Below are 13,129 nucleotides of genomic sequence, written 5' to 3'. Positions count from 1 at the left end.
CTCAACTCTCCTGCACTGGCAAACGGGTTCCTTACCACCCGTGCCACCTGGGAAGCCACACAATCCTATCCAGTTGGGGTTCTACCAGTATGACCGTGCTTAAACCTTACTTTCTAAAGACCTTGTCTCTGGATATAGCCACACTGAGGGTTCGGGCTACAACATATAAATTTGGGGGTAACACAATTCAAACCACAGCAATAAATTTATTATTTCAGTTCTTCCTCATTTGACTCTCTTGCTCTTCTTCTGGCTTCCTGAGTTGAACACGTAGCTCATTTCCTTTTAATCTTTCTTCTTTTTGGATAAGTATATTGAAGATATAATCTTTCTTATAAGTATTGCTGAATTCCATCCACCAGATTTTGTCATGTAACACTTTCAGCTCTAAGTATTTCCTGATTTTCCATGGGAGATCCTTTTCAATGCAAGGTCCTATAAATTTGTAACCATTATTATGATTTTTTAACCTTTTGCTTTTTTTTACAAGAATATAACGCTCCTTTTTGGTACTATGTTGCTTTTGACTGGAGTTTTACCTCTGGATTTCTATAGGTATCCTTTTTGTTGACAGGTAAAAGGCAAAACAGGGAAATACATTTTCTATATATGAAGTAAAGCTTCTGTTTACACCGCTGGACAGTGTAGACTTCTAATTTGTTACTCATCCACCTCTAAGGGAATTTTAATATTGGCTTGTGGAAGTCATTTTGGTCAACAGCAGAGAATATTCATAATATGTATGTTTTCATCAGTCAGATAGTCCAGGCTGTACTGTATTCACAACCAACCCCCAGGTCCCAGGAGCTGAAAACAGGCAAGGTTTATATTTCATTCATGCTACAAGTGATCATGCTATGGTTTTTCCAGTAGTCACATATGGATGTGAGAGTTGGACAATAAAGAAGGCTGAGTGCTGACGAATTGGCGCTTTTGAATTGTGGTGCTAGAGAAGACTCTTGAGAGTCCCTTGGACTGCAAGGAGATCAAGCCAGTCAAACCTAAAGAAAATCAATCTTGAATATTCATTGGAAGGACTGATGATGAACCTCCAATACTTTGACCATGTGATGCGAAGAGCTGACTCATTGGGAAAAAACCCTGATGCTGGGAAAGATTGAAGGCCGAAGGATGACGGGGTGGCAGAGGAGGAGATAGATGGTTAGATACTCACTGACTCAATAGTCAGGAATGTGAGCAAACTCCGGGAGATGCTGAAGGACAAAGGGAGTCTGGAGTAATGCAGTCCATGGGGTTGCAAAGAGCAGGACACGACTTAGTGATTGAGGAACAAGAGATCAGGGGCTGGATCTTTACTGTCTTTGCTCAGTGTGGAAGACTGAGTAGATGGTGGCAAAGAGGGCCTCAAGCCCCCTCTTGCACAACTGCCAGGCAGGAAAATCACTCCTACCTGGAAATCTCCCACTGGCTGCCAAAGCTTCTCCCTGAAGAGGCTCTGTCACTTCCTCTTGTTTCATTAGCCAATGTGGCACAGAGTCACACCTGACTTCAAGAGGCTGAGAAAACCCACCCCTCCTGTGGCCCACAGAGAACCAATAGTTGATAAATGGAAGTGATGGCACCATACTCTTATCCACTCCATTTATTGTCTTTTCAGAGCTGACTGTTGCATTTTGTTTGTTGTTGATGTTTAAAAACTCCCTCAGTGAGTTAAAGATCCTTCTGGTCAATTTCTTTTTCTTTTATTTTTTTAAAAACAAACCAAACCAAAGTTGGCCAGAGTTAGTTTCTATTGCTTATAAAAGCCCAAAAAACTATCAAAAGCACTGGACTTGGCATTATCAATGCAGCTGATCAGCTTAAGAAAGTGAACTCCAGCTGACACATTTGGCTGAATTTGAAGGAAGAATGTACACACAGAGAAAAACGTGATTTGAAAGGATACATGCATACCAGTGTTCTCTGCAGTAATGTTTACAATAGCCAAGACAAGTGAAAGTTGCTCAGTCATGTTCGACTCTTTGCGACCCCATCGACTATACAGTCCATAGAATTCTCCAGCAAGAATAGTGTAGTGGGTAGCCTTTCCCTTCTCCAGGGGATCTTCCCAACCCAGGGATCAAAGTCAGGCCTCCCACATTGCAGGTGGATTCTTTACCAGCTGAGCCACCACAGAAGCCCAAGACAAGGAAGCCACCTAAATGTCTAAGAGACGAATGGATAAAGAAAATGTGGTACATTTATACAATAGAATATCACTCAGCCATTAAAAAGAATGGAATGCCATTTACAGCAACATGGATGGGCCTGCTGCTGCTGCTGCTAAGTTGCTTCAGTCGTGTCCGATTCTGTGCAACCCCATAGCTCCCTGTCCCTGGGATCCTCCAGGCAAGAATACTGGAGTGGGCCTAGAGATTGTCATTCTAAATGAAGTTAAGTCACAGAGAAAGACAAATATCATATGATATTGCTTATACGCAGTATCTAAAAAATGATATAAGTGAACTTATTTACAAAACAGAAACAGACTCACAGACTTAGAAAACATATTTATGGTTACTGAGGGGAAGGGTGACGGGGCATAGATTGGGAGTTTAGGACTGACATGTACACACTGCTATATTTAAAATAGATAACCAACAAGGACTTACTATATAGCACAGGAAACTCTGCTTAATACCTTGTAATAACCTAAATGGGAAAATTTTTGAAAAAGAATAAAGCGAAGTCGCTTAGTCATGTCTGACTCTTTGCGACCCCATGGACTATAGTCTTGTCGGCTCCTCCATCCATAGGATTTCCCAGGCAAGAATACTGGAGTGGGTTGCCATTTCCTTCTCCAGGGGATTGTCCCAACTGAGGGACTGAACCTGGGTCTCCCGCATTGCAGGCAGACTTTTTACCATCTGAGCCACCAGGGAGGCCTATAGATACATGTATATGTATAACTGAATCACTTTGCTGTACATCTGAAACTAACACAACATTGTTAATCAACTATGCTAATTTACAATAAAAATAAAAAAAGAAAAGGTACACACATTTTTTGAGAATAAGGTTTTAATAGGAAAAGAAGCCTGACATGGATGAGCCAATATTTATATCCAAATGATCATTGGTAGTTACCACATGCAGGCTGGGAGCCAGGTATTTTTGCATATGCTCTGTATGCCAGTTTGATTCTCTATTAAAACCATTTGGAGTGAGTCTAATTGTCCATAATTTATATATGCAGAAAATGGGGCTCATGGAGGTGAAATGACCTGTCCGAGAGTCACTTAGCTAGCAAATGACAGCTTTAACTCTATTGTCTGGTCACATAGAGATGAAACAAGGATTCAGTGTGCATGTCTGAATGGTAGGTGCTGTTTGGTTTGGCAATGAATGTGAGATATGTAAAAGGAGGAAGGGCACTCTGAGTGCAAAGGTTAAGAGGTTGGAACTTATTAGTCTGGGAGTGAGAGGAGGGGTTCTGAGTCACAGAGCATCTGCAGAGCTCTGTCTCAGAAACACTGTTGCCTAAGATGGATAGAAACAGGCTCCTGAGGCTCACAGGAGGCCTGGAGAGCAGTTGGAGGAATATTGCAAACACTTGGATAGGCCTGAATGAGCATGGGTGTTGGCAGTGGAAACAGGAAAAAAAAAAAAAATTCTATCTGGTCTCCAGATCTACTGGGAATTGCTGAATGAAGGCTGAGTTCTCCCTATGTAGATAGCTTCTGCTTTTTATCACAGGTTTTTCAAGAACTCACTCCCAGAAAAGCTGGATCAAGACTAGAAAAAAAATAGACAGCTGCCTAAGTGAGAAACCTACAAACCTCCTCTGTCCCCCAAATCAGCTCCTCCCATCCGCTGGGGGACCTATTGTCTTACTAGTGGCGCTCTCTTCCTCCAAGAGTCTTTCATTAAAATGTGACTGTTTGGGGACAAGAGGGAAAAGGGATCCCAGGAAATTTCCTCATTAGCATCATCCAGGCAAGTAACATAAATGTAGGGTGGCAATCTGGGTGCCTCATGAAGAAGAGGGCATCCATGCCCCTCCTATAGAGGGATTCTCAGCTCTGGCTGAGGGACCCAAAACTGCTGGATCTGCTATTTCAACAGAAACCACATGTCCAGATTTTGGGGGGTGGAAGGCCCTTTATGCTTAAATATTGCAGCTAGTTGAAATTTCTTCACATCACTGTGCGAGCCACATTCGGCTTTGTTGGTCACCAGTGTGATACCTCTGAGTTAAATTTTAACATCCTTTTATCAAAACCTTTCCAAACGAGAAAGCACATATTTAGTGAAACTAGATGCCTAGCAGGTTCATTTGGATTGCTGACGGCAGATGTAAAAGTTTGGGAACGTGTATTACAGGGCAGCCCTGGACCACATGCTGAGCATCCCTTTGGAGGCTGGTATCTGGGCCGTGGAAGGGAGACGGGGGCACAGCAGCAGCAGTATTTGCTGCCACTGGGGCCTCCCAGTGGGAAGAGGGATGGATCAAGCCTGTGGTTTCTCCTAGCTCTGGTTGGCTTCTTCCCATTAACATTACAGTAATACAGTCCTGTGGTGTTTGAAAAAAGCATCAGTAGTTACACGGAATGATTTACAGGACACCAGACTCTGCATTTCAGAGGTCTCTCGTGTACCATAAAAATATATATATTATAAAGGAATAATCTTTATCTGAACTAAAGCTGTAGTGAAGGAAACTCGTGTCCAGCTGAGAGCAGCAGTGAGCTTTTGTTCACTCAGGGAAAAGTCCGCGTTCTTCATCTTATTTGATTAACATTTTCTTCCCCTCTCTGGCACTAGGTATCTGGTTAATATTTAGACACTATATACATTTTCTTTCAACTGTTGTTCCTATTATGTGATCAAACAAAACCCGGGGATGTCAACCAGATCAGCCGCCAGGTGAAAACAGACAGACCCGCCAGGCACCCAGCTGTGGCTGGCGGGGTGAATGGGATCCCGAGAGCTGGCCCCTGGGAGATACTGTTCGCGGGTGTGTGCAGAGCCAACCCTGTCCCCAGGACTCCGAGTTCACTAGAGCTACTCCGTTAATGACTCTGCCTCATCTTCCCTTTGCAGACTCCGATTTCCCCCACCTCCGGGAAGCAAGTCTAGTTTTGAATCTTCCAAAGCCTTTTGATGTTTACCATTACCTCCCCTGGAGAGGGACGTGAGGGGTGGAAATTTCGCTGAAAAGAATGTACTTAAAAAAATTCAGTGAAGCGATGCATAGACACCCTGCAATCCAACTTGCCTCTGCTTATAAGGTGTTTAGAGCGATAATGGTCACAGTCTATTTCAGTCCAGGGAAATCTAACTCCTTTAGTGGCAACGCCTCCAAGGGGCGCAGGTGTACCTGTGGTTAAGGGTGTGGATGAGGGAACAGACTCATCTTTTGGAGCAGAATGCGCAGTCACCCGGTGGCGGGGAAGGACGCGAAAGCTCTAGGGGTAGAGAAACCTGGGGGTTTGTGTCAACGCTCCACCCGTCAGGAGCTTCAAGATAAGATGGGGAGAATGGAAAGATGGAAGTTGGAATGAGAGAGCAGTTATGAAGAAACCACTCCTGGACTAAAGGCAGGAGGCTATCCAGGGTGAGAGACGGGCGGGTCGGGGGATGGGCCGAGTTTGCTCGGAGTCCCAGGGGAAAAGGGGAAGCGAGAGGTCGCTGCCCTCGGGTCCCCCAGCTCGCAGGTGAGCAGCACCGGCGGCGGGCGTCCGGCTCTACGTCCCTCAAAAGTACCGGGAGAGGAATGGAGAACCCGGCGTCCCCGGCTCCCAGGGGAGGGGAAGCACGCGGGGCGGGGCGGAGAACACCTCCAGCGAGTGCGTGCGGCGCGCGGGGTTGGGGGCGCGATCTCCGCCTCCCCGGGTGCCCCAGCCCGAGCGCACGCCCGCGCGCCCGCGCCCCCCTCCACAGGCGCGCGCGAGGCGCACTCCCCCTTCCCTCGGCGGCGCGGGGCGCGCGCCCGGCCCCCTCCGCGTCTCTCCGCTCTCCCGGCAGAAAGTTAGCAGCGGGGAAGGAACTCGGGGCTGCCACAGCGCGCGGCGGCGGCGGCAGAAGCTGGAGCGGGAGCCGCGGCGGAGCCGGGGAAGCGGGGGCGCTGCAGACGGAGCAGGTGCAGCCGGCGGGTCCGCGCGCCCCCCTCGGTCCCCTTGCCAGAGACTGAGGGGGGTGGTGGGGGGCCCCCCGGACGCCGCGAGGAGAGCGGGGAGGGGGGGCCATGCGGCCGGGCTCCCCCCCGGCGCAGCGGGACAGCGGCCAGGGCCGGGGGCGCAGCGGCGTCGCTTCATGCAGCCGGGGCGGCTGGGCAGCGGCGGCGGCGGCGGCGGCGGCGGGGGCGGCGGCTGAAACCATGTCCGGGCAGCACCGGGGGCCGCCGCCGCCGCCGCCGCCGCCGCCGCGAGCCGGGAGCCGCGATGGCCCCGTGGCCCGCACCTCCTCCGCCTCCGCCTCCGCCTCCGTCTCTCGCCGCGCCGCCGCCGCCCGGCGTCTCGGCTAAGGGCCCGCCGGCGCGCAAGCTGCTTTTCATGTGCACCTTGTCCCTGTCCGTCACCTACCTGTGCTACAGCCTCCTGGGCGGCTCGGGCTCCCTGCAATTCCCCCTGGCGCTGCAGGAGCCGCCGGGCGCCGCCGAGCCCCCGCCACCCTCGCTGCCGCCTCCCCCCGTGCGCCTCGGCGCCCCCTCGCAGCCGCCCGCGCCGCCGCCGCCGCCGCCGGACAACGCGAGCCGCGGGGAGCCGCCCGAGCCCCCCAGGCAGCCCGCCGCCCCCGGGGCCGACGGCTGGGGACTGGCGAGCGGCAGCGGGGGCGCCCGGGACGCCTGGCTCCGGACCCCGCTGACCCCCGGCGAGATGGTCACGGCGCAGAGCGCGCTGGTGGAGAGGGAAGCGCCGGAGTCCAGCACCACGGACGAGGAGCTCGCAGGCCGGAGGGCAGCCAACGGGAGCGGCAACGCCGCCAGCACCCCCGACTACGGCGAGAAGAAGCTGCCCCAGGCGCTGATCATCGGGGTCAAGAAAGGAGGGACCCGCGCGCTGCTGGAGGCAATCCGAGTGCACCCGGACGTGCGGGCGGTGGGCGTAGAGCCGCACTTCTTCGACAGGAACTACGAGAAGGGGCTGGAGTGGTACAGGTAGGACCCCGGGCTCGGCGGATGGGATGGGCGCGTGGGGACAGACCCACTCGGGAAACAGCCGCTCCCTCTGCCCTTGGGGATCCGGGCAGCGTTCCGAGAGCCGTGAGCCCCCGAGGGCTCTGCGCATCCTGGCGGGGCAGCCTGGGGGGGAACGGCGGGCAGGGCTGGAGGTTCGCCAGGGATCACTTTATTCCAGGGCGAGGAGAGAGGGGTCCCCTTGCTCTGCCTGCCTCAGACTCCTCGTCCAGGGAGCTGTTTTCGGAATCTGCCTAGTTCCGAGTCTGGGAATCCCCAGCCCTCGTGTCCGCGGGGTGTTTCCTAAGCCAGGCTCTTGCGGGGCGGTGCGCTTCTGTGTTGGGGACGCCGAGGAATGGAGCTGGACAAGCCGGATTGACTAAAGGGCTTTGGGATTTCCTGGAATCTCTCAAGATCGCCCTCAAACGCATTTGCGTGGCTGGAATCCAACTTCAGTGTTTTCAGTTTAGAGCAGAATGAACCGGGAACAGTTAACAAGATGATGCTGGGAGTTTGGGCTTTCTCGTAAAGACTAAGGATGCCCCCCATCTCCAGAACTTTCCGTCCCTCTTGGGCTGCTTGAACCCCGGGTTAATTTTGCATCAGGAGCATCTGTGTCTACATGACAGTTGATGCCCTAGGAGTTTTCATGCCCTGCACCTGTGCCCTTTCTAACCCGTGCCTCATTGCAACAGATTGGAGCTTGTGTCTAGTGAGTTGTTTGTTCATCTCCCTCCTTTCCCACCCTCTGCCAGCAGCGAGGGAAGGGAGAAGTAGTAAGTTAAGTGCAGGTAAAATAAATTAATCGACCAGCGTTCTCCCCTGCCCTTCCCTCTTTCCTTTTCTTTTTTTTTTCTTAATGATTCTGGAAAACAGATCTGGATGGCTGGCTGCATCTCGGTTGCATCTCAGTAATTAATTGCAATTGTCAACCAGAAACACAGGCTTTGTCAGCTAAGTGATGTTATCATATTAACAGAGCCAATAGGTAAAATAAGGATTGTTTCCTGACAGGTCGCCTTCTTGTAGAAGAGATGTGCTTTTTAAGTTTAAATTACAGGCTGGGGAAGTTTTAGAAATAACTTTGGAAATATATAATGTGTGTATTGTGATTGATTTCTTCCCCTTTTAAAAATATGCCTTATGCTTTCAAAGCTTGAGAGAAGTACACTTAGGCATAAACATTCCAGCACATTAAACTGAAACAGCAAATGTGTCTGTTCATGTCTTGTCTGTTTCAACAGAGAGAACTAATTGCAATGTTTTAGGAGGCTTCAAACAGTCCCTTTCTATCAAAACATAAAACAGCAAATGCCTAATTTAACTGGAAAATCAGTATTTATAACATCACAAGCCATGGCTTCCAGTTTGCAATTATAATTAAAAAGGTGTTAGGATGATTAATGCAACAACAGCAAAATAAAAAAAAGGGGTATGATGTCTGGGAAGGTTTCAGTTGTTAAATTGTTGGTTGTAGGAATGTTCAGGTTTCTGCTGTGGGGTAACGGTGGCTCTAAGGGGGTAACCATGGCTTTTTCCAATTCTAATTTTAGAGCTGTATATCTTGTGAGAAGTGTCAAATGCCCTTTGGGGGAGAGGGAGGAATAAAGATCAAATCTTTCCAACATGTGTTTCAGTTGCTCTGTGGCAGCTGGAAATGGAAAAGGAGGTGTTTTATTCAGATGACTTAAAATAAAGTTGATGAATGGTGTAATGTGGACTGCATGTCACGAGGTCCCATTGTAGGGTCGGGAGCATTCTCTGAATGAAAAGATAGATGATGCTGACAGATGCCACATTCTTTTACACTGCAGCTGGGAAAAGGAGGTGTGTAAATTGCCTCGCTCATAGGACATGGCTGTTGAAGATCTTATTCCAACATGTGGTACCCTCAGCCATCACGGGTGGTATTTGGGACTCCGCATCCCATAGGACTAAGAGATGCAAATGGAACTAGATTCACCCGATCCTCACTTAAGAGGACCATGTGCTATCTCTGTATCTTCCATCTGCTGCCCCAGCATCACACCCAGGGTAAGTCCTTATTACACTTAGTGAAGCTGATGGCAGTTACTGCAGGAGAATCTTATCTAACATCGAAGCGTCGTTTTCCACCCAAATCTGGATGTTGAGAAGACTCCCAGAAACCTTTCAGATCCTAGGATAGCTCTCCAGCCTTAACAGATTCAGCCTTGCTTTGAGGGCATTTTAGGGATTTCTGTTGACTCCATCCCTTTAGCTCCCCTCTCTCTTCATGGGTTTCCCAGGTGGCTCAGTGGTAAAGAATCCACCTGGCAATGTGGGAGATGTGGGTTCGGTCCCTGAGTTGGGAAGATCTCTTGGAGGAGGAAATGGTAACTCACTCCAGTATTCTTGCCTGCAAAATTCCATGGACAGCGGAGCCTGGCAGGCTACAGTCCATGGGGTTGCAAAGAGTTGGACACAGCTGAGTACACACTCACACTCACTCTCTCTCTCTCCCTCCCATATGCCAAGAGGGGATGGCATCCTCACCGTATTGTAGAAGGGACGCAGTGGCATTGATTCAAACCAGTAACAGAAACCCTTCTTCCTGGTTCCCTGGTTCCAGTCTTTTAAATGGTGGCATCTCTACTTAAATGGTTATAGTACCTCCCCGTTAAATGGTTATAGTATGGTATGTGTTTTATCTGAAATCTTACTCTACTGTTTGCCTGAATGGAGATTCACAGGTTAATTAAAGGTTTTGATCCCCTTTTCCCATTATTTGTTTTCCTGTTCTTTTCAATGTGCTTCCCAGTAGCCTACTGATTCTGCAAGTGATTCCGGTGGTTGTGATGTCAGCGAGAGGGAGAGCAAGAAGAAACTGGGGCTGCTCTCGGCAGAGCTGGCGAGAGTTTTGTCGCATTTAACTAAGCAGCCCGGGTTTTATTTCCTCCGTGTCACTCCAGTTATGTCTAAATCCGGGTTTTGCTTTCGCCTATGCTGTGGATCTACTGTGATTTAAAAACACGTTTGAGATTAGAACGTGTGCATCAGATTTGCAGGGCAAGATAGGCTGATGGATTAGGATGTGTGTTAAAGCTATGGAACAGCAAGCCTCACTTGGTGGATTGACACAGGCCAGTGATTAATAAATGGGGGTAGATCAAACACCCCCTCCCCCGAAAGTAAAAGGACAAAGCTACGATATGCTTTTCAATAGGAGCTGATACATACTGTCTGGGCAGACACCTTACAGTCCTCTAAGGGGTGCGGCCTTGTGGCAAGCCAAGTGGCTGCCATTGCAGAACTCATCAAAGTGAATTCGATGACATGAGCCGTGGTCTATCTTGTAGATCACAGACTGTCCAGTGACTGACTACTTGGCTTTGGAAGCCTCTCAGCTGTAGGGCAATGGGAAGTGACCCTCCATGGGGTCAAGATGTCTCCACTGTCAGCAGTTATGACACACGTCCTGTTGGCTGGAGGGAAATAGCCTGGGGAAGCAGGTTCAGTAGTTTTGCTTGCGCTACCGAGAGGAGCGTAGTCCACAGCATCGTTCAGATGAGGTGTTTAGAGAGAGAAGGAAGGACGGCTGTGTAAGGCACTGGCATGAATTGAACATGTGTTATCATGGCAGTTCACGCTTTATAGACGTGTAATCACATCTAGGTGGCATGATGAGACTGTGAGCAAATGAGCAGCCTTTCTGCTTTACAGTTGGCCCTCAGATGGGAAAACAATTTGCTCGAGGTTGCTTAGCCGTTCAGGGGTTGAGCTGAGATTTGAAGCTGCAGTTGTCCAAAGGCTGGTAGGTAGAGTGCTAGCAAAATCTTTTCCTTCCTTCCTTCTTTCATTCATTTAATGATACTTACAATGATACATTTAATGATACAGACATTTAATAATACTTACCCTGTTTCCAATACTGTTTTAGGTGTTGGGGATACAAGGGTGAACAAGACAGATGAAGCACCTCTTCTCCTGGAACTGACATTTTAGTGGGGGTGGGAGTGGGGAAAGGGGAGACAGCAAATGAACAGGTCTTTCTGCTTACTCTTTTAATGTGGCTACTGGAAAATTTGAAATTACACGTGTGCCTCCTGCTGTATTTATTTCCATCCTGTAGAGCAGCGCTGTTTAAACTTTAAATGCACACAAATCACCTGGGGGTATTGTTAACATGCAGGTTCTGATTCCATAGGTTAGGGGAGGGACCTGAGAGTGTGAATTTCAAATTTCCAAAGTGATACTGATTCTGCGGATTTCTGGACCTCTCTTTGAGTAGCAGGGGCATAGAAAGTAATGAGCGTGCGTGCGTGCGTGTGTGTGTGCGTGTGTGTGTGTACGTGTTATCAATGATGAGGGAAAAACTCTCTGGAGGTCGTATAAGTATCGTGAATGAGTAAGATCCTCCCATGTGAAGACCTGAGTGGAGAGGTTGCCAAGCAGAGGGAAGAGCAAGTGCAAAGGCCCTGAGGTAGAAACAAACCTCATGGCTTCTCAAAGTATTCTTTTCAAAGCATTCTACAGTGTTTGTAACTGAGTAAAACTGGGTTCAATACTCGGCTTTGCAACTTACTAGTTGAATGATCTGGGTTGGATAACTGACTTAAATATCACTCAGCTTCAGTTTACCTGAGAGTAATTCCTTCCTTGCAGGGTTGTTTGGAGGAATAAGTGAAATAATAAAAGTGAATATATATTCTAAAACAATGAATATCCCTTCACAGCTGCCATAACATTAACTGGAGGCTTTTATTGGGGATGTTTTTGGGAAAAGACTAATAATGATGGGCTTTGCAGTCTACATCTGCTTAACCTTTTAAATCAAGGGTCACTCATCAGATGCCTTCAGGGCTCATGTGGGTAATACACTGGAGTGAAATAGACTAGGTGGGGAGAAACTGGGCCACAGACGCTCTGTCCAAAAGGGCAGCCGCTGTTCTGTTCCAGCCACGCCTTTTCCGTTTGCAAATGTGGCATCAGAGGAACTCTGTCTTCCACTTGGGAAGAGAAACTGCAAATCTGGGTTTTGATGGAAGTGGCCTGGTTTTTAACGTTGGCAGCAGATTGAGATTTCTTAAAAGTGCCATGTGGGCCAGCACTGTGGGACAAGCAAAACACATCTGTGGGCTGGTTACAGCCAGCTGGCTACTGGTTAGTGACCTTTGGTTTAAACTCATTTCTGAAAGTAACTGGCATACCAGTACCCTCTGCAGTTGCCAGAATTGTGGCTTAAGTGCGCTCTTTCAATTTAGATGTTTTCCCCCTTAACCAATTTTGCAACAGCATGAGGGAAGTCTCTCAGATATATTGTAACAACAACAACAAAGGAAGCTGGATATAAACAGGAGCCTGAAGCAGAAAAAGACAATTACAAATAAATTTCCCTTTTGTTCCCAGCAAACATTTTCTTGAGGGCGGGAAAATTCTCAGTTGTTCACTGCTTAATCAGGAGTGCCTGTATTTGATCCATGTGATCAGTTGCACCAGTAAAACAGATTCTGGTCCTGTGAACAGAGTCCTGTGAAGAATAAGAGTTAGACTTAAGACTAACTCTTAAGTAAAGACTTAAGAGTTAGAAAAATTGGGTTCTAGGTCCTTCTTTGCCACACACTTATTTTATTGGATATCAGTTTTCTTAATAGCTTCTTCCTTTCTCCTTCTTTTCTTCCTCCCTCTCCTTTCTTCCTTCCTTCTCTGTTGTTTACATGATGCATGCATGCTCAGTTGCGTCCGACTCTTTGTGACCCCCATGGATTGTAGCCCACCAGGCTCTTCTGTTCATAGTATTTCCCAGTAAAGAATTCCAGAGTAGGTTTCCATTTCCTTCTCCAGAGGATCTTCCCGACCCCGGGATTGAACCCACCTCTCCTGTGTCTCCTGCATTGGCAGGTAGATTCTTTACCACTGAGCCACCAGAGAAGCCCACTTACATGATGAGACTTTATAATCTCCATAAGGTCCATTCAGTCACTAACATATTTTGGTTCTAGAGCAAACTTGTATTGGACTCTTTGGAGGAAAGAAGCTAGTCGGCTAGAAGCA

The 13,129-nt window shown here is 48.5% G+C and overlaps 1 protein-coding gene across 1 annotated transcript in view; it reads left to right on the top strand.

The window, feature by feature from the left end:
- The first annotated feature begins 6,377 nt into the window (after window positions 1-6,377).
- The window catches only part of HS3ST4 (heparan sulfate-glucosamine 3-sulfotransferase 4), a 496,738-nt gene continuing 489,986 nt past the window's right edge, over window positions 6,378-13,129 (top strand). Inside the window, exon 1 of the mRNA XM_027527667.1 lies at window positions 6,378-7,099. Within this exon, the coding sequence (XP_027383468.1) occupies window positions 6,384-7,099 (716 nt within the window). The 5' untranslated portion in view covers window positions 6,378-6,383. The remainder of the gene's footprint in view (window positions 7,100-13,129) is intronic.

Source organism: Bos indicus x Bos taurus, chromosome 25 (assembly GCF_003369695.1).
Source record: "Bos indicus x Bos taurus breed Angus x Brahman F1 hybrid chromosome 25, Bos_hybrid_MaternalHap_v2.0, whole genome shotgun sequence".
Taxonomy (NCBI): domain Eukaryota; kingdom Metazoa; phylum Chordata; class Mammalia; order Artiodactyla; family Bovidae; genus Bos; species Bos indicus x Bos taurus.
Note: the sequence above shows the minus strand (reverse complement) of the source record. Positions and strands in the feature narration are given on the sequence as shown.